Here is a 22,413-nt window from a genome sequence, read left to right on the forward strand (position 1 = left end):
TTTTAAAAAGAAAAGCACAGAGAATTTAATTTTCAGAAGTTGTCCAAAGTTATATTTCCTTTATTAGCTTCAAAACTACAGCCAGAGCTACTTCATATTTCTCAGAGTTGGGTGTCAGTCAATACAAATATGTAAATACTAGCTGATGAATCAACATTTATGTGTGAATCATATACATTTACTATAAAGTATTTACATTCATATTTAAACAAATAAGAATACTTTTTAAAAAGACAGTTAAAGTACTGACATGCATTCAATAGGTAACCACTTAAGAATCTATTGAAAGTGGGACCTTAAAATAGTTTACAGATAAGAAACAAAACTCCACTAAACTGTGGTTCACTAAAGTATCCTAAAATCATGCCCAGTGGTGGGGTAACACAACAGAAACCGAGCCACTGATATTCACTCTCAAATAAAACACTGATTTGCCAAAGAAATAGATATATGTGTATCCTGTTTCCAAGCTTCACACACGGAGACTGGATTCTCAGGATAATTGAGAGGGCCCATGAAAGCCACCACCATTAGGAAGAAATAGAAGAGAATGCAGCAGAATACAAACATCATACAACCAAACCAAATAAACAGCTTATCACTTCCTGCCTAATGTTTGAGGAGCTGTATCTTGAAAAAAGAAAACAGCACATCAACATTTTCCTCCAGAATTATCAGTTACTGGCTCCAGGAAAGCCTTACTTAAATTATCTGCAGGGAAGTGATTGCTCTGTATCATTCAGCAGCCATGGACATTTTCTGACAAGCAGCAATGGGTAAAGCTGTTTATAGCCTCAGTGTTACGTCAGTGTTTTAGTTCCTTCACTCTGTTTTCACTGAAAAAGGAAGCTTATGATTTCATAGATATCAATTGCAAGTGGGTTCAAGAAATTTCCAAGAAACCACACCTCCAAACCTATGTATGGAAGCACATCCTGAAACCCACTGAATTTCATCACTCATCTTCTTCAGGTATTATGGCCTTGGGATAAACACGCTTATGCAGAGCTTGTCCTCATAGCCAGGCACCTATGGGGCCATAGATGCCTTCATTACCTAGGGGAGCCTCATTCGTACATGAGACTTCAGCATGCTGCTCCCTCGCATGTGCGCTGTGAGTCAGCCCTGAAGCACCAATGTCTAGTACAGGGTCTTCAGAAGTTGGTTTTTTTTGTTCAGACGCACACATGGCACAGCCCTAATCCAGCGTCCAGCCTCCCCCAGAGAAACGCATCCCAGACTGATGGGCTGAACAGGAGCTGTGAAGTGCTTGAAATCATTTCTGATCTCCAGGAGATCTTTTAAGCTGTGTCTCTGCATGACCCTGACCACCACTGCCTATGTCCCAGCCTGGTCCAATCGGCTGTATGATACGTATTATACCATGAGCCACACTCACAGTACAACATCATCTGCATGCCTGAGGGAAAAAGGTCATATCAAAAATGTCATCCTCTTTCCTATCTATCCTACCTATCCTGGTGCTCTATCCATTTGTGTTCGATGGCTGTGGACTAGCAGCTCACGGCACTTCACCACTTCGGGAACAGAGAGGTCCACTTAGCTGCTATATCCTAGTCTCAGCTTCCAGAGTGAAAAGCAAGTATCTTCAGACTCATCATGACCAATGCAGGTACATGTTTAAAAAAATAGAACAGATGCCTCAATTTTTAGGATGAAATGTTTTAATAGATCTGCTAGGACTGGAGTCAAACAAGCCTAGTTTTTGGATGAGATGGCACAGAAAACAAAACATATTAAATTCTTTCTTACTTCAAGACTGTATATATTCCTCCTGGCAAAAGGACAATTAAAGAAAATTAAATGTATGTATGCTTCACTAGTTTTTCGACTGATTCTAGAAATATTGATAGTAGTTTTGACTGGTTATATTTTTCAAATGGCACAAATGTTTTGTGTTCTTTAAAAAAATTATCATGTGTGAAACAATAACTCTGCTCATGTAACACAAAAATACTTGCTTTAACAACAGGAAAAATGACTTCATGAAGTCTGCACAGCACTCAAGGATTAAAAAAAATCTGTTCTCTGGTCTTGTCATTTTCACTTTTACAGTAAAATAACAGCCTCGGCATCCTGCTTTTTAGAATAAAAGACCTACCTCTTTTGACTTTTCAAGCACTTGAAAATTTTAAAAGAGAAAAACTAAAAAATGCTGACCGTGTAATAGCTGGGTATTCATGGTGGGTGGAGAACATGAAAGGTTACAATATGGATCTGTGCCTACGCGTTTCTTTTCAACTTGAGCAGCATCCTCCTGCTTCTGCTAACTCGGCAATCATACAGCTGACAGATTTCTGGGTTTTCTAAATAATGCATGGGATTTTCTTTTAACATGTCAGTGCAAAAGTATCAATTCTGCCCCGGTGTCGTTTGTGATGCTGATTTTCCTTGACAGCATTCCATTAAACCAATGAGTTTTTTCCCTCCTGATGGTTCCTTAAATATTCCTCTGAGTGATGTATTTGTGGTTTTTTAAACAGATTGTGAAGGATGTTTGCATTTATGAGAAAACTGCATGGCAGGTACTGAAGGGAAAAAAGGATAAAAAGATAACAGGTTTTTTTTTCTTCTATGAAGAGCTTTTTCTCTGATCCTCATATACCAAAAGCTAGGGTGTTTTTCCTTTCTTTTCTGCCTAACTTAGCTCCTTGTCTGGAAATTAAGCAACAAGACTCTACATACAGAATAACATTTTGACTTCCTAAGGAAATACCACTGAAACACTTAGTACTGTTTGATATCTCTCTTGGGAAAGCAAAACACATTTATTAAATCATGCGTGCTAACTCCAAAAGCCAACAGAAGGAAATAACTGCTTTATTCTTTGCACTGAGGTTTTGTACAAACAGGTACTGTCGCAGCTTGCTATGCACTGATCCTTCTTGCTTATGCAGCTTAAAGGATGTTCAAGTAATATCACCAATACTGTATTTTGCAATCTATCCTTCAAATTCTAGTTCTATCACATACTTGTACAAATTACCAGCTGCTACGCTATTAAAAAAAAAAGCTCTTATTTCAAATAAGTTTCAAATTTCCCTAGGCAATTATATGCTAATTTCCAGAACATACTTCACCCAATATTAGTATTGCACGATGATGATACAGATGATCTTTACAAACACTTTTGTGCAACCAGAGAGGTTTTGTTTATCTTATTTCTATAGAACAACAAAATTGATTATGTGGCTGGGCTTTGAGAGATCTGCACACGCATCCAGCATACCTGGCTTCAGCTGCCAGCTTCTAGCCCTTGATCTTACTCATTTTCTGAAGTGGAATATGAAAGACCACATCACTCCTGGCACATATTATCGGTCATGCTTTACAGCATGACTTGCCTTAGCTATGGCAACCTTCCGGACTCAAGGCGATCCTCAGATGTGTGCACTGATTGCCATCAACAAACTGTCTCACCTCCAAGGACTCACATGGACTAGCCGAAAAGGAGGAATAGGATTATGAAAGATTTATGGCCACTGGGAATTAGAGATTTCAGAGGGATTAATTTCTCCCACTTCCAGGCACCTATGTCCCCAACTACGCAGTTCTCTAAATTCAGCCTTCTTTTCCAGATCTTACAAGAAGATGGAGACAGACACTAAGCCACAAGGAACAGCTAGCACAGATCAGATGGACTGTGGGGCCAGAGAACCTACAGAACCTACAGTGCCAGATTAAATATGAGATTTTCAACTGCCTGAGAAGTTTGCTTCAACACTTCATATGATGAGTAGGAAGGTGCAAAAAAAATCTCTTTCTCTTCTGCAGAGAGTGGAAGGAGGACATTAATGTTCAAATGTATAACAACATTCTTCACAGCCCTGTGAACTAATGCATTACGTCAATTAAAAAGTATGTGCAAATTTTTTTTGTATTTTTTTTCCACAATTTCAGTATTGTCTCTTGCAGCACTTTTTAAAAATAAGTTATTTAGAGTATTCCAGTACTAAAATCCACCATTACTGAGATTATTGTAATATCACACAAAGGAGGTAGGTAGGACCTGATGGCAAAAGCATACCAGCTGAACTAGAAGCAAGAAATGTGGCACATTTACTCCCCACTTCCTTAGACACACTTGTAAGATTCAATTCCACAACTGTAATTTTCTAGAGGACAACACAATATCTGAGGAATTACAGTCAGTGATCCTGAGAGTTATGAGTTCAGATTTTAAATTGATAGCATGAGTTTTGGCTTCAGATACAGAAATTCTTGAAAAGGTTCCATCATGATAGGTGCACACATACAGAGAAAAGAAAGAACAGAAGTGACATTCTAGGTATTACTAGAGAAGCAAATCCAAAATTATTTCATACTGACTTCAACAGATACAGATGGGGATTGAAATGAATATGACATGACATCCTCACCACTTTTTTACTATACTAATGGCCTGCATATAATGACACACTTCCAAAAAATCTGTCAAGAAACTTTCAGGACTTAATACTGATCAATTACATTTTAACTCAAAACAAGGAACATCAAAAGAGACTATTCCACTCATCTATCGGACTATGAAAAGCAGGAGGAAAGCACATGTCTTATTGTGAAATATTCGATGGCATTGTACCTTATGCTCCCCAAAGGAAGTCAATGTGTAACAGTGAGGTAAAAAACCAACAATCTCTATAGGAGTTTTTTAAGTAAAACTGCAACCCTTCAAGTCTTTGTTACAGTAAAAAGAAAAAAAAACATAAAAATCAAAGGAAGCAAAAGGTCTTCTGCTCTGCGTAACTATATTTCTGATTTGACAGCTACAGTTATAATCATTCAGACATCTATTTCCCACAAACTCTCCACAGCCATAACCTTTAGTGATTAATTATAAAGTTCCAGGAGCAATAGTACACAGACTAATTTCCTAAAACAATAAAAGACAGAATTTCTCATTTGGAGCTAAATGAAACACGAACAGGTTGTTATTCATGCTGAAATCTAGATGCAGAGTCATGTTGCAGCCATTACAGAAGCTATTAAACACAACCTCAAATCAAAGAAACTGTAGGTCGCTCTCCTAAAATAAAATGTTTTTCTCACTTACGAGGCTTCTGAGTCCTTTGCTCTGCTCCTTTTTACCTCCTCTTAGTAAAAAAATTTTCAAAATTCAATTTTCTTTCTCATTTCGCATCCCCATTTTGTTTTTAATAGTCATTTAAGCTGTAAGAGTCTAGAGCAAAACAAATATTTGGTAAAGGTTTCATGCAGACGGAATTATCATGGTGTTCTCTTCACAGTGAATCAAAGTTACAAAATGTGTATCAACTTCTAAACAAAATGCCCACTCTCTTCATGCCCCACGTCATTCTCTCATGAGTTTTCTATAGTGAATATCTGGTAATTCCTCAGTTATTTTATATAGCGAAATGTATAGTTAAGTTTTACATTCCATTCATTTTGGTTTTCCTTTTTCACACATCCTGCTGTACCTGCTTAATGTAAATCTTTAAAAAATGATCCTCCAATAAAGACAGAAAACATGCAAACGATCCTAGTGCTGGCACTGCAGATAGTAAAAAGAGGGGAAATTGTGATTTTAATACGATTAGTAGTAGTTCTTTTTCTTAAGGATTTACTTTTCTGTCTGCAAGCAACATTGGCACTCGATCCAGAAAATCTGCTCTTGGCAATTTTACTGAATTAGGCAATCAAAAGAGGAAAGAATTGAGAAAAGAACTTCACATAACTGACACCATATCCTTATCCTTGGGCCTCACTGCAACCAGCTAAAGTCAGCAGGAATTTTTCCAAATATTTAAATTGGTATTGAGTCAGTTGTTGAACTCATTGAATTGCTAAACCATAGAAAACTTTCATTTAATATGCATACTCTTGACGTATTGTCGAAAGGCTGGTATGATAGTTCCCCAAAAAACTTGTCAACAAGGTACCTAAAATATTAATATTAAAAGTACTGTATATTCTCCCCATAAGAAGTATATAAAATCTGCCATATCAGGTAACAAATGAAACCATGAACATTCAAATTAGCAAGCTTTTGTGCAACAGCTTTAAAAAACCCTAATGCTAACCCTACATCTTTTCTGTATGAAGCTTCCTTGCTTTTCTGTAGGAATTCTATCTTCAGTCCCATTTCTTAGCATTTAGTGAAACTTCATAATTCATTTTGAACTATATACAGATTATAAGAGTTACACAAACTAAATATGTTTTTTCAGTGCTTTTTTTCTGAATTCAATATGCACTAATTGATTAGGGTCTGAGAGGTGAATAAGAAATACATATCCTACATAATAGAAAGCTGTGGAAGGGTTTAATGCATGAATTAGAAGCCAGATTTCTTCAATACAGATGAGTACACAAAATTAGCAAAAGGCAATACCACTTTTGGAAAGACTGCTTTGTGCATAATTTGTCATGAATTCAAAGTTATTCCTTTAGAAAATGAGTCTAAGACCTCCCAGCTGCTGCTTTATTGGTCTAATAAATTACCATTTTGATGGTACAATGCATATACACTATACACCATCCAAGCAAGCAAACTGTTAGAGCGGCTTCGTCTTTAGAGACGCATGTGTGACTTCAGAGACGTATGAATGCCGATGGGAGATCTGAATGCAACGAGGGATCAGACAATGCCTCTGTTCTTGAATTGATAATGAAAACAAAGGATGTATAAGTTTCCAAAATGGTAAGAGTGTACTGTAGGATTGTTTGTGGCAAAAAAAGTGAGTCCAAGTGAACCCGCTCTTACTGTATCTATCAGTTCTCTGAGATAAAAACAGATCTATCTTATTCTAGGGTCTCTACACTATCCCAGTAAAAGTCTCTTCTATTTACCTGAAAAGAACACTAGAATAAACAAAGCAGATATCCTCTTCAAAGGATCCATTTCTGACTAAGACTTTGAACCCTATTCTTGTGGAGCTGGGACTCAGGGAGCTTATTTCAAGTTTATACTAATGCGTATAGCAGTATAGACTGAACACGTGTTCAGTGTCAGTGCCTTCTACCCAAGGTTATTCCAGCCAGGTAGGCCATAACAAACATTTATCATGACTCTCCTTCATAGCTGTGGTTTGCAAATATCCATTCAAGGAAAGAACAAAATGCAGAAAACCCAGCAAGTTTGTGATTTAGCCTTCTATACTTTACCTTTCTCCAGTGAACTGTGGAACTCAATAATGAGTTCCAACAACCTGATGTTTTGGAAACTTTCCATCATTTACAGCAGAACCCTAGACTCACTGTATTATTGCCAATAGAGAAGTCTTTTATTACTACAAATATATTTCGGGAACAGTTTAAAATGTCTGTATTCTAACATAATGAAAACAATCCTTCACCAATGTTTTTTAAAAAATTAATGAAGATGGCCATTAGGAGGCAAACTGAAGGAATACGGCAGGAATGGGTGCAGTAATTTTGACTGGCAGAGCAAAGCTTACAAAATAAAAGAGCTCAAGCATTTGAGATAGATTTTTGATTTTTTTTTTCCATGCACAAAAACAGGTGTTAAGAGCTCCCCTATAGCTCACACGCACAGCATTACTTACCTGCATTAGAATTAAGTTCTTCATTTTCTGATTCTGTTCCATTTTGACTTCCACTTCCATGAAGGCTATTCATTGCCATAAGTTTCATTTTCTGTAACTTCATAGCCTCTGCCATGGCAGCTGCTGTCAGACCTGGAAAAATATAAATAAATAAAATGCAGTATCACACCATACAATGCACCACTGAAAAATAGGAAGAACAAACCAATTCCCTTCAGTGAGAATAAGTCACATAAATTCAATACACATTCTTAGTTCAGTTATGTAATGTTATTCTGAACACTATTTTAAAGTCAAGTTGTTTCAGTACACCATCCTAAGGATTCTTTTTTTAATTCTTTCATGTTTCTTTTTATTTTTTTTACATGTATAGCATAAAGAAATATTTATTTAATGGTATACCTTTTGATTATACTTTTAAATATTATTTCCTGTCACTTTGATCACGATCTGCTTGACTTATTTAGCTGCTACAAAATTTCCAAGTATACTAGTAAGATACAGTACTCATTAATTTCAACACTTCGAAGCCAATTAACATGGAACAATCAATGCTGTACTATTATATTATATAGTCAAATGATCAGTGAAAAGACAAGACAAAAAAATTACCCAAGGTAGCATATTAAAAACAAACACAACAAAACGAACAAAAAACCCACCCAAACCCCAAACTTCTACTGAGCAGTTGTATCAGAAGCATAACTAAGGCAGAAAGGGTACCGAGGAACAAACAGAAAAGAATAAACAGTCCCAAAATCACCATGATGCTGCCTGCAGAAATTAAAGGTAATTATTGTCAGGCACTTTTGAGCTCCCTAACCAGACACAGCTGCCATAAGGACAACAGCCAAAAAACAGTGATGTATCATAAATCTATGCTGTGCCATCTGCCACACCAAAGTCACTCTACTTCAGTATTAAAAGTTTAAAGAGTAAAGCACAGTCATGATGTAGAAAGCACTACAGCCTGAAGATCCTGAGCAGTCAGGCATAAACTTGAAGCAGATATAGCCAATACTATCTCTAAGCTCAGTATTAGCAAAGTTTTTATACTCTCGTTCACTTATTCCCCAGTCAATATGATTTCTTACTTGAACTGTGATAGCAGTAAAAGCCCCAGAATCTGACTGTATGAGGCACTTTAGAAAACAATGTACTAATTCTTCAGCATTTCTGAAAGCTAATAAAATTGAGGTTAAGGCAAATGGTTTCAGCAGTAAGGGCGTGCTACTGATTGAAACGATGGAAGAAAACGTACAGCAAATCACCCACTGGCATAATCTTCAATTAAGGGTACTGCTGCGGCTAACGTTACTGAAGTTACTATTTAATTTAACTATTAATAAAACTCCTTTTCATAATTGACTCAGCTCTGGCTGGCTGTGGCAATGAGCGCTATTCTTCAACTGACTTATCTAAAGATCTACAAAGAACTGAAGAACTATTTCCATCTTCTTGAATGAATCATTATCAGCAGCAAAATCTCACTTAGAGCACCCCACTTTGAAAAATGTACTTGAAAACTGCTGTAACATATACACATATCCCTCTACTTTCACCTTAAAAAAAAAAAATAGAAAAAAAAAAAGGATCACTATGAACACCGACATCCTGGATTACATACTTCAAAGCTTCCGTTTTTTTCTCTCCATTTACACTTCAGATTTTCCTTCCTTCAGTTATCTTCTGCCAGGTGTGATCAATCACTGAACACCCAGGAAATAAACTATGTACCACTTATTATCAAACACATACAACCTTTACAATACTAACAACAACAACAAAAAAGCAAGAGTCTCATCACAGTTGCAATGATTTGTTTTCAAAACTGCTAGCGGCCATGTGGATGGTGGAGCTAGTCCTGCTAACAGGAGCCCACAACCCACCAGTCGCCTTGGCTGAAAGACAGCGGCTCCTTGAAGAGCTGGTAGGGATCTTTAAGACACATCAGCGCTAACGCAGAAACATCGTAGTCATGTTCTGGGTCAGCTCTCTACATATGAATCTTGATTACAACTGCATAACAGATTGTGATGGTGTGCACTCAGGTACACCTGCATCGTGCATATGGCAAAACAACCAACTGCCATTAGTAATCTTCATTCCGTAATTTCAGTTTTGTCAGGACACTGTGTACTCTCCCCTTTGACAAGTCTGCATAGCTCTGCTGTACAACACATGAATTTAGCCCTGAAATAACCTTTCAAGGACACACAAACCAGCACACTTTACGCTCAGGTTGCACTGAAGTAAAATTATTGTATTATATTTTGAGTCACAGTTAAAATATACCTAAGCACCAAACAGCTTGCAAATTAAGGGGTTTGATCCAAATTAGAACCACGCTCAGCTTACTCAACATGGCATGCCACATCACCCTGGGGAAGACCCGCTGCTTGTGGGGCACTGGAGATGGAACAGACCTGAATGTACCGTGAGGCTTGGTTGCTTCTGTGAGGGCTGGCCCCACCGAACACGTCCTCTGCTCCTAAAGCCAAGGTACTTGTGGTACCTGAGAGGGTGTGAAGAGCAGAGAGGATTCTCCATCCCTTGTCTGCATCTATTAAAGTTAGTGGTTAATTGTTTACTCAAATATCCCCTGTGCAGACGCAGAGACTACTGAAGCTTATTCCTCTGTGAAGTCTCAGGAATTATTTCAACCAAAACCAAAGCCTTTTCACTGCATGGCCCAAAGATCACAACTCAAGGTCATTTGAAGTGTATCCCCCCCCTCAAGGTCAGTTTCCCATTACAGGGCGGTGCTGAACCCACCAGCTTCCCAGAGCACCAGGCAACAAGGGGACAGTGTCTCTTCCTTCAAGTAAACATCACTGATTAGCAAATACCTTCTTGGAGACATAAGAAACCAAAACTCAATTGTATTCCCACACTGAGGTACCCAGAGTGTCTTGTATACAAGTGAATCCTCCATGTTTAAGTAATGTCCAGTCATTGAAAATTGGATTTTGATGGTAAATACAAGGACTTTCAGCATTTTAAGGTGACCCTGAGTATCTGCTAATCTTGTACTCCGGCTACAGCTATTTTTTTCAGTTCCTTAATTAGGCTGTGCCCCCCCTTCATATTAGTTTGAAAGCTTTTCTGTCAAAACTGTGAACAAGTAAATTAACTAAAAGAGAACTATGAGTAATCAAATCTTGGGGTTTGCAATTAATTAAATGAAATGGTGAGTCAGTGAACTGAAGAATGGTCTTCTATTAAAACAAAACATTTCATTAAATTAACAGTCAACACTTTGCAATTAATAATATTCAAAAGTAAAAATGAAAACCAGTTTAGCCTTGCCATATTATTTCAGTCTAACAGTCAAGCATTGTGCATCCGCTTGTTTGTTATTTGCATTCAAAGCTGCTATGGGTCAAGTATGATGTGCTAAAACAGGAATAATGAAACATCTGGTAGTATGAAATGTTAATATGAGATACCATATTGCAAACAGTGAAAACAATTCTGAAACATACAATAAATTAGGCCTTGGAAGACTGAAAAGGATATGCTTTCTTTCCCATTTTCTTCAATAAGGAAATTAATAAAAAATAAAGCTCAAGAAGTGAACCTCATGAGGTTCAACAAGGCCAAGTGCAGGGTCCCGCACCTGGACGAGGGGAAACCCCCAGTATCCATACAGGCTGGGGGGGATGAAGGAATTGAGAGCAGCGCTGCCCAGAAGGACTTGGGGGTACTGGTGGCTGAAAAGCTGGCTATGAGCCAACAATATGTGCTCACTGCCCAGAAGGCCAACCACATCCTGGGCTGCATCAAAAGAAGTGTGGCCAGCAGGTCAAGGGAGGTGATACTGCCCTTCTACTCTGATCCGGTGAGACCTCACCGGGAGTACTGCATCCAGCTCTAGGGCCCCCATCATAAGAAGGACATGGACCTCTTGGAGCAAGTCCAGAGGAAGGCCACAAAGATGATTAGAGGGATGGAGAACCTCTCCTATGAGGACAGACTGAAAGAATTGAGTTTCTTCAGTCAGGCGACAAGAAGGCTCAAGGGAGACCTCACTGCAGCCTTTCAGTACTTAAAGGGGGCCTACAGGAAAGATAGGGACAAACTTTTTAGCAGGGCCTATTGTGATAGGACAAGGGGTAGTGGCTTTAAACTAAAAGAGGGAAGACTGAGACTAGATATAAGGAAGAAATTTTTTTAGAATGAGGGTGGTGAAACACTGGCCCAGGTTGCCCAGAGAGGTGGGAGATGCCCCATCCCTGGAAAAATTCAAAGTCAGGTTGGATGGGGCTGTAAGCAACCTGATCTAGTTGAAAATGTCCCTGCTCATTGCAGGGGGGTTGGACTAGGTGACCTTTAAATATCCCTTCCAACCCAAACTATTCTATGATAAATACATATAATCTACTTCACAGTTTTCAAAATGCCTGCAAGAATTTACTAATTAATTTAAACATTCACATTAGAAAGTGGAGGCTTCTTTGTAGCCAAAATGAATCATCTTCCTTTAGAGATAAACAGGTAGGTAAAACCCGGCTATTAACACGAAGGACTGAAACCAAATTCTTGAGTAAGAGCATTAAAATGGCCAAAATGTCAGAGCAGTTTGGAGACAGGTCCAAACATGTAGGGCCTATTATTGCAGATTTTTTCCATTTCTGTAAACTGGCTCAACCGTAAACAGTAGAAAGTTTTAGGTGTCTAGTGCATGTTCTGTTTTCAATGGCTGTTCAAAGACATCATGGCTACCGTAATAATCCATCAACGCGAAACATCTGAGAGACTGTAAAGAAAGAATTTAGTGAGTAATTGCCCACGGCTGGCAGAGGATGGGATTTCAGCATAAGTGCCAGAGCGCAGAGCTTTATCATGGGCTAAGTTGTGTGAGTATCCACCCCAGGCTCTGGGAGGACACTTTGGAGCCCAGACTGAAATCCATGCTATTGCCAAGCTGAAATGTAGTCAATAGTCAAGTAATGTATTACAACAGTTGAGTTTCTTTCATCTGTTCTGATACTTTCAGCCAGTCGTTCTGTTATTACAACCATATTTTAAAAACAAGTTTTTCTGTCCCATTTTGCGACAGGAAAGCACCCCATCAAAAATTGATTTTTAGAGCAGAAAATTTGAAAGTATTTATCCAGTATTTATCCTCCTATATTTTCAAAGTGAAAGAGATAATAAAGATTAATTCTCTAAACACGTTCAGCTAATGAAAGTTCAGAAAATACTGAAGATCATCCTTGGTGAAACACTTTAGACAACAGTTAAAATTTTTGAGTGGCCTACAATTTTTAAACAGCACCACTCAAAAATCTCAAGAAAATTATACTATGGCAAAAGAACCTTATTGAGGGAGAAAAAAACCCAAACAAATATTGTGCATATTTGTCAGGAATTGTGAGAAATTAATCTTCCCCAGAGAAGCTCCAGTCAGCTTGCTTCTGCAATGAATTGTCACACAGCCTTTACCTGAGAGACCTTGTTCTTCGCCTTTGCATAGTCCCTGAATATTCCCTACATCGCTTCCACTTCTGCAGCAGATAGATAGGAACAGACCCACAGATAGGTCTCTTCATCATACAACCTTGCTTCCCCCACAGGTCAATTGATTCCCTATCACCAACCAGGCAGCTATGCTGGGGAAAAAACCAGTATGTGATAATGTAATTTAAAGACTTTGCCAAATGCTCATGGGATCAGAATTAGGGTTGCACAAATGTTTCTGAATTTCTGACGGCTTGATTTTGCAATCATAGTAATTTTTGCTTAACAGGGTGTGCTTACTCACTTTATTTTAATTCTAAAATATAATTTCATGCAAAAGTTCACATGAGTATAAACAAGATTAAAACCTTTACGCACCAAAACGTCCCTGCCACTCCATGGAATAATTCACAGAAGTAACACGTTGCCATTCTCTAATTCCACACATACCTAAGACAGTAGCAGAAATCCTGATACTTAAAATTTGGGTGTTCACTTTAAAATATGGGGAAAGTTTGCTTTCCAGATGCTTTCATCCCACGTCTGCCTCTACTCTTTAGACTTCTCACCCCAGTTATAAACTCTGTGTTTTGTATAGTCTAGTCTTATCCTCCCTGATATCCAAACATTTTTAACATGAACATCTTCCATCAAGTCTCTGTACCTGAGATATTTCATATCCTTGATCCACATGAAGTTATGATGACCAAAGACCTGTCAGATTTCTTGTCTAAGCCCAAGGGGCTCAGTTTGAAGTATATAGAAATTCTAATCCTGACTTTGTGCTTAAACCTATGTTAACATGAGCACTCATGTTCAAGCTGATACACAGCAATACCCAATTACATATTTTACAGATGACTTCATATCCAAAAAGGTAGCCTGTATCTCATGTCAAATAAAATTGCAGCATACTTTACTGGAGGGAAACCAAAAAATCAGCACTACAAAGAGCACTGAGGGTTATCTTAATTTTTCCCCCCCTTCATTCTTACAGTGTGTCTCATGAGAATTGATTAATTTTGTGACATTTTCTGCTCTTTTTTACAATCTATTCCATGACAATGATTTGTCAAGACTGTAATGTGTAATACTTTTAGTATGCTGCACTACTGTGACCTTTACCTTCCTCTGTATATTTGATCGACTGACCACCCCACTTTTGATCTACAGGTTTCAGAAAGTGGAAGCATACATGAGACAGACGTGTCAGCCATTGTATTATTTTTAAAAGATCACAGTCACTTTATACAGATAATTTGTATGTTCTTCTACGCCTATCTGATGCAATTTTAGTCACATCATTGAAAATTTTCAATAGAAAATGAAAATTCTTACACTCTGTGGTGTACTCCAAGAAGTGTTTTCATATAAAAAGTGACAAATTCATGCATAGGACTCAGATTTCTGTAAGGATAAGACAAATTAAACAAATGCTCATAATCATCCAAATTCTCAAACTATCCGCTTATGCTTTCATAATGCTGTCACAGACTAAAGATTACAGTTGAGATAAGGACTCGACAAATCAAAAACTAAATCAGAAACATGTTAAATTAACTCCATGAGAGCAACATTTTAACTCCAAAGTCCTAAATATTCAGAAGTCACGGGAAAGAATACAGAGGTGGTTATCATCAGCTCCAAAAGGAAACTAGACCTTTGACACAGGACTCACAACCTGGAGAGGAGGAACACATCAGTAACTTCAGTAATTCTTCCACTAACAGGACAAGTAAGGATATTGGCACGCTTTGGCACCTGGCCAGTGCTGTGCACCACCATCTAGCGACAGCCCAGCTGGGCAATCTCCGATTTGAGTCAAATTCAAAACAACCTGGACTGCCCAACGGCCTGGAACGCTCACACACAGCCAGGGCCCTGGATGCACTGACAGGGCTTAATGGCCACCTTCCCTTGGGCTTCAATGCTCACTGAATTTGCGTCTGACTGCAGAACTTAGTTGTCTATTTTAGAATACACTTGGGTTCATGGGAACCTAAAACTGTGTTATAAATACTTTTAAACCTAATAGCCCTCGTATTCACTATGGACATTCTGTAACTTCTCTGTTATCATAGAAGTCTGCCATGGTGCATGTGCTGCCATCTGAAATTAGAATTAGCAGTTGTTATTTTTTTCTCCACCTTTATTCCTTCGTTATTAAATCAATTTCTGTGGGTTTAAAGCACTTGTTCATAAGTGGTAATGATGGGGAAATTGCTGAAGTTTTTGGAGGTCCTTTCAGTTAAGTACCAAAAACTCTCAAAGCTTATCTGGAATTGGCACAAATCTCTCGAGTTTGTAAAATTAATTGGGCTGGAAGGTCTTCTGAGAATAAGGATATCTTTGTGAGTGATTTCAAGCTACTTCCTACTTGTGATTGGAAAATACCATACAAATATTTTTTTTTCTATCAGATGGCACAACTCAGCTACGTCCCAGCTGTCTCAAATCACAACTTAAAAAATGGTGTATTTCAAAGATTTTAAGTGAATACTGAGTTCCATAATTCATTGTACTACAGTATTTCAGATGAAATGTCACTATACTGTCAAAATCAGCATTGCTGAGACTAGACCATCAGCTGGGGTGGCAATTAGTGGTAGCTTAGATGGTAAAATTTAAGCCAGGCTCTTCAGCTTACACAACTTTGTAGAATCATCCCCTACGTGATATTTCTTCCGCATAAGCAATTTTTCGAGACCTCTGCCATAATAGAAACTGAATGGTACGATAACACAGCTACCATTGCTCTTAATTACTTAAGGCTGAGAAGTTTGTGGCCAGTTCATAAAACCCACAAAAATGTTATGCTTATTTGAAGCACAATAACCTAAGCAATGAAAAGAGGGAGCCCATGCATGCCTCTCAAAATGGCATTCAGTTAATGCGACATCTAAAGATGCAAGTGCAAAAGCAGCATCACTTAAGAACATAAATTCATGGAATATTCTTCTGAGACCTATAATCACTTTCCAATTCTGGCTGTTGAGTGAAAGTGAAATATTAGCGCTTTAACATCATTTGAAATACCACAGCTTATTCACAGAGAAAAATATTTTTGGATGGTATTAGAATAGACTAGTAAAGCAGTAATGTCCCTGTCAAGAAAGCAAAACAGTTCAGTGGAAATTCAGGAAATCAGTGACACAGGCTCCAAGCGCATCTCCAGCTTTAAGGTAGAACCTACCACATTTAACAATTACTATCAATTTGACAAAAGATGTAGAGCGTAGTGCAGAAACATAACTTAGATTTTCTTGGAATGGCTGATTCATAATTTTCCCTAATGAATTTCCCATGAATTGCTCAATGTAAAATAAAGTAACGCATGGGGAGCAAGGACTAGACTCTAGGTCTCTACCTGCTAAAGTGAAGACTCTACCTACTATTACGTTATGATCTCTTTCTCTATACACTTTTGTCATAACATAACCTGTCAGGTTTTTTTTCTTTTTTAATTCAGGGAGTGGAAAAACGCATCCATCCCAAACAGTTATAACCTGATGCTTCACACAGTCATTGGGAATGTAGCTTTTGCCACAAAGTCCCCTTCATCAGTATTGATTATTTTAAGCAGGATTCTGTGCTGAGCTGGCACTAGTGCTGTGTCATGGCACATATATGCCATCTAGTTCTTCTTTCTAAGAAGAAAATGAAATACTTCAGATTAGTTTGGTTTTATTTCAGCAGGGCTTGGACAGCAATCCAATTGGCTGTACTTGGGAAAGGACAAGCTTTCGTGCAACTTTCCAGCAAATTTCTGTGAGGCAAGAACAACCACGTCAGGCAGTGAACGCTGCCCGAACACTTCCTCGGCTCAAAGCTGAGCTGCTGCTTTGGGCACCTTCTGCAAATAGGTGATGGATATGTGAATTTCTATGCAAAGGAAAAAAGAGGAGGCAGCCCATAGGCTGGAGAAAACAGATGTAACTTCTGGCTATGTTTAGGCCACAGGTAAAGAAACACAAAGAGCTGTATTTTCCTCTGGGGCATAAATTAATGACTATTGATCCCACAACCAGAGTCTAAGGAACATGATTACAGAGGAGTGTGTACCTTAACTTTTCTAGGCATTTTTTTTACTTCTGATTGTTCTGATATCTCTGTTTTTCAGTTACTTTCATATAGTTTGTTGAAGCTTATTCATGCACATTTACTTACCCAAATAACACAGGAGACAAATAGTTTAGTCCCAATAGGTTAACATCTTCTTTGTTTATGAAGTTATGCCAGAATAGCTATTTCCATTTTATGTTATGCAAGGTAAAGAACATTTTTCAAAGCTGAGACACTGACTAGAAGCTTATTTTCTTGTTCCAGGTGGTTAATAAAAATAACATGTAGAAGATGAACTACACCATTTTTAAAATCTTAAAGGATGTGTCTCTACTCATTGGTCAAGCTGAATTAACTTGCAGCCTCCAAGTCAAATGCAGGCTCAAGAAGGAGAGGAATAATTTAGTCACTGAACTGAAACGCTCAGTAATCTAAAATTATGCAAATATTCTCTTTGCCCTTGCAAATCTTTACAGATAAACTCTACCGGTCTTTACTCCCGAGTTTGCATTAATGTAGCAGTTTAGTTTCTTCTAAAACTATGGCAACAAACATTTTTAGCTTAGGTTTTGTGCAACTATTTCAGTAGTCAAAATACATCCAGATCTTAAAATAGATTCTAAAACTTTTTATTCAAATTATTTAAATTTACTTTAAAAATAAAAATATATTTAATATAAATGATGTCCAAGATGCACTGAAAATTTTTTTAGCCAATTCAGAAAAATATTGCAGGTATCTATTCATCCTGCTTTTCCAGAAGTCTACATTATATAAGAAACCCCTTTAATGTTATTATACTCTGCAGTCCTCCGCCTTTTCTCCATATTAAAATGGTAGGTTTTGCAGCTATCTTTGTAGACCTGCAGGTTTAAGTCTACTTTAAGGCATTTTCCCACATTGATAGATTATTATATATTATTATAAACTTATCTAGGTAATATTCCAATGTGTTTTCAGTAAGCATTTAATTCCGGTTTTAAAAGTTTAATATGTGATCCATCTGTTGATTTAATAGTTTATTAAAAAGATGTTCTGTTTCTTCTACAGATATTGCTTTCAAATATTTTTTCCGTATTTATCTCCTATATCTTTTAATTGAGATTTCCGTATTAGTGGGCACTACATTGATGAGTAGGTTTAACAGAATAGTTATTATGGATTAATTAATAATTTACCAGTTCACTGTGTTAAATATAAATCTTAACAGTAATTTTATTCCTCTGTATAGCTTTAGGAACCAGTATGTATTTAAAAAAGACCTACTCACTTCACTTAAGCTGAGAAGTGAATTTGAGAAAGTTAGGCTGCCCTAACGTGTAGGAACTTCCAGATGACCAAAAAACATCTTTATAATTCTATTCAGGAAACAAAGGGTATCATATCCACAATCCCATCCGTCCTTATTTCTTTCAAAAAGCCACTAAACTGCTCATACTTGAGAAGAAAATTAACCTTTTTACCGATTAATCACTAGGCGGCTTTGACTGGTGAAGAGAAAATTGTATTATAAATGAACAGCTACCTGTTATCAAATTACAAGGCGTTTTCATCAAAGGACCAAAAAATGCAGCACATTGACCAGTTAACATGTTTCCACTGACCTGGGGGGATTTTTCCAGTTAACAGCTTCTGAAGAATGTTTCCTTTTGATTCTTGTCTCTGACACAAAAATGATTGTCCTCTTTAACCACCGTTCTATCACATACATCAGAGAATCCTATTTACTCACACACTACTGGAACATTAAAACACAATAGCGTGATTGTCTCTGGAAGAAAATTTTAAAGATTGACTTTTTTTCTTTTTTGTAAAAAAGGGAGTAAGATCAAAAGCTAACTTTAATAGATGTTTGACTAAGGTCATACTCCTAGGAAATGGAACACTGAAGATGAAAGAGAACAAATAGATTCGGCTTTTGATCTCAGCCAAATGCATTTGGCATTGTTTAGCTTTTATAAAATACTTCAACATTAGGCCATATCATGACTAAAATGAATTGGTTGAAGTCCTGAGGTTTTAATCGGTCAGTAACACTGTAACATGTATCAACATTTGGAAAAACTTCTTTCTTAAGTATTTGGCTACATTTTTTTCTTACTGGAATGAAGTCAGGTCAAACTTGGCTATTGTTGCTAATGCTAGATATGTATAAACAATTTTAAAAATATATTCTCCTTATCATAGGCAAAGTTAAGAGTTATTATCTACTAGTGCTGTTAAATCAGGACCACTGGTATTCCTGGCAAGAAATTTTAGGGTAAAGTGCAGAGTATTGAGAAAAGGTATTGGTATTATTCAAATAAAACAAGTAACTGGGTCCCTAGCCAAAAGCGCGTATCCGATCATTTTACCAAACCATTTCACAGTTCTAATCCTTCTAAAAAGTACTGTGACCATCCAAATCCGTAAACTAAATAGCAGTAAGGGAGGAATGGATTACAATCTACAAAATATTATTTTCAAATTCTTCAGTAATAATGGTGTTTGCTAACTGAAGACAGCTTCATTAATTAAGGAAAAAGATGAGATAACATTCATTAAAGCAATATGCTTAAATTATTACTATTGTTAGAAAACAATAATTATCATTAGCCATTAAAAGTATGGCAAAACCCTATAAACCACTTAGTAGGCTACATGGTCAAAATTTACAAAGAAGTTTCATCAGCTCAGCCAGCTCCGCCCTCTGCTAAACAACAGTGATGTCAGGAAACACCCCAGCCCCAAGCTTCAAATTGCCTTTAAAGTTTTGATAAGAATTAATGATTTACACCAGAGAATATATTACAATAGAAAATATTATATTTGTGTTACGCAAACATTTGGCCTTAGGAACTGTACAGAAATTATACACAAGGAAAAAACTTCCTGGTCTTACTTTAAAATTATTATATTATATTACTGTATTATAACAATGATAAAGAACTGAGAAAATCCAAAGATATAAGGTCAGGTATTTATTATCATAAAAGGAGACATATCTGACCACAAACCCTAGCAGTAACCTAGGGAAGGAAGAGGTGATTGCCCATATACTTCTCCACTCATCACAATACCTTTCTCAAGGGCCACTTAAAACAAAACAAAAAGACACCAGAAGCCTCAGCCATTTGATCTCCAACATCTAGCCACAAATTTAACCAAAGCAATAATTCATTCATTCCTTCTTTATAATGTTTATCTCTTAAAAAAGGCAAATATCACAGGCTTCCCCCCCCCCTCATTTTTTTAAAAAAGAGCATAGTTTGTCACTCCTTTTTATAGTATTTATTACTTTATGTACCATATTTCTGCTGCTGAAGCAATACAGATGATTTGCTGAAGCAATACAGATGATTTGCTGAACCCACCTGGACACTGAAGGTCTCTGCAGACCAGAACTCAGTAAGCTTAGATCTGACTCTCCCAGGTACAGAACACCTGCACCCAGCAATATTTTAGCTATGTCATTCTCAAATATTACAAATATGCACCTCTCTATGTACTATGTCTACATGCAAGACCCTGCCATCCATCACAAATAAACCTTTTATTGTTTCTCAGCACCTCAGTTACTTCTGTTTACTGTCACAGAAAGACTTACTTACACCTTCAGCCAAACTGGAACCTCATCATTCATATTCTACCCAACTTCAAATGCAAGCCAGTATTGATCTACGCTTCTGCAAACCTCAAGCTGAAAAACCCCTGTCTTAAAACAGAAGGATTAGAAATGGGGGGGGGGGGGGGAATCTATCTAAAAAGACAGCTAATTTTTAAACGAACATAGAAAAACTATTCAGAGAAGTATTAAAATATCTTGTTTTCAAGGACAGAAAACATTGAAAATACATTGAGGATGGAAGTCATCAAAGCAAGCTGGATATTAGCTTAAGCATAAACATGTGCATTTTAGACAGAGTGAGATTGTGTACTCACCCCTTGTCTCTCTAGGCAACAGAGAAACAGGACACAAAAGAAACAGATGACGAGAAAAGAAAAATGTGGGACAGTCACTGCTGGAGCCTTCTTGCCTGCTGCATGAGGGTATATGCTAAACCCCTATATTCCATGGAAACGCAGGAGCCAGGGATGGTGGGGGGAAAGGCAAAAACACAGAGATTTATTGGATCTACTGTCAGTCGATGTCAAAGTTGACAGTAATTACTGTCATGTATGTACCTATGTATATAAATACAATATATGTACCTATAGACACACAGGCACTTGCACATGGAGGGGTTTTTTTACATATATATAATTAAAGCATTTATATGTATATATACATATATATATATATATATATCTCCCTCCCCAAATATATACGCTTTCATTCTCAACATTTTCTGTTCAAAAACACTCAATGTGGAACTCATTCCCTGTTTCTCTTAGTTATATTTCTTCACGCATTGAAAGCTTGCTATTCTTGACGCCAGGATTATTGTCACTTCTCCACTGTTAAGGCAATCAGCCTACAGAACTTCAACAGATAATTTCCTTTGTTTCAAGAGCCAGATACTTGCTATACTTGTTTTTCTTGAAGGATACAAAACTTACAGCATTAATTACACAGCAGATTTAATCATCACCACAGTAAGTCCTGGTCTCATCCTTTTCACTGTCTAGCAGCACAAATCTACACCTTGTGTTTTATGCATTTCCTGGAGAAGGTACAAGTTTATCTGCTGATTAAACTATGGAATTTATTGCTACCGGATTTTTCGAAGAAATAAGCTCAAAATCAGAAATTACTTCTTTATATGGAATATATAGAAATCTGATGAATGACAGAAAAAAATTTAGAATTAAATCAATTAGTAGAATACTATAAAAATATTTCAGATGTACAGTAAACAGTTATCTCGAGTCTTCCAACTGTTCTGCTGGTGGGCTCAAGTTTCAGAATACCCTACTTCTTAAATAACGAAATAAACTCTTCATAATCTTCTCTGTCTGGTTCTGTGCAAGAAAAGGACTTTTTAAAAAACAAGAGTGTATTTATGGATAAAAGTGAACCCCTACCAAATAAAATACACAAGAAGATAAAGCAAAAATTAAGCAAAATAATGCTTGATTAATTGGGTCCTTATTAGGAACGTAAAAGGACCAGCCTCATCTGTTGGAACATATCATAAGACTGATTTATATTATGAACGCTGAACTACTGAGATATATGCTTAATATATCCCATTTTGTAAGAGGCATCATGGGATCACACCATCTGGCACGGAGACATCAATAACTGCACCTTTTAAAAAATAACAGTCAGAAACCAAAAATTATCACTGAGGTTTTCTTTTGTTTTCTTCTTAAATACTAAAATTTTCCAAAGAAAAACAGCACCACAGCAAGGTGCAAG

The 22,413-nt window shown here is 37.1% G+C and overlaps 1 protein-coding gene across 3 annotated transcripts in view; it reads right to left on the reverse strand.

The window, feature by feature from the left end:
• DACH2 (dachshund family transcription factor 2) overlaps positions 1-22,413 on the reverse strand; it is a 303,620-nt gene that overhangs the window by 92,510 nt on the left and 188,697 nt on the right. For all 3 annotated transcript variants that reach the window (XM_054214014.1, XM_054214012.1, XM_054214011.1), the window contains exon 3: positions 7,548-7,679. In XM_054214014.1, coding sequence (XP_054069989.1) covers positions 7,548-7,679 — 132 coding nt within the window. The remainder of the gene's footprint in view (positions 1-7,547; positions 7,680-22,413) is intronic.

This window comes from Rissa tridactyla, chromosome 9 (genome assembly GCF_028500815.1).
Source record: "Rissa tridactyla isolate bRisTri1 chromosome 9, bRisTri1.patW.cur.20221130, whole genome shotgun sequence".
In the NCBI taxonomy this organism is placed as follows: Eukaryota; Metazoa; Chordata; class Aves; order Charadriiformes; family Laridae; genus Rissa; species Rissa tridactyla.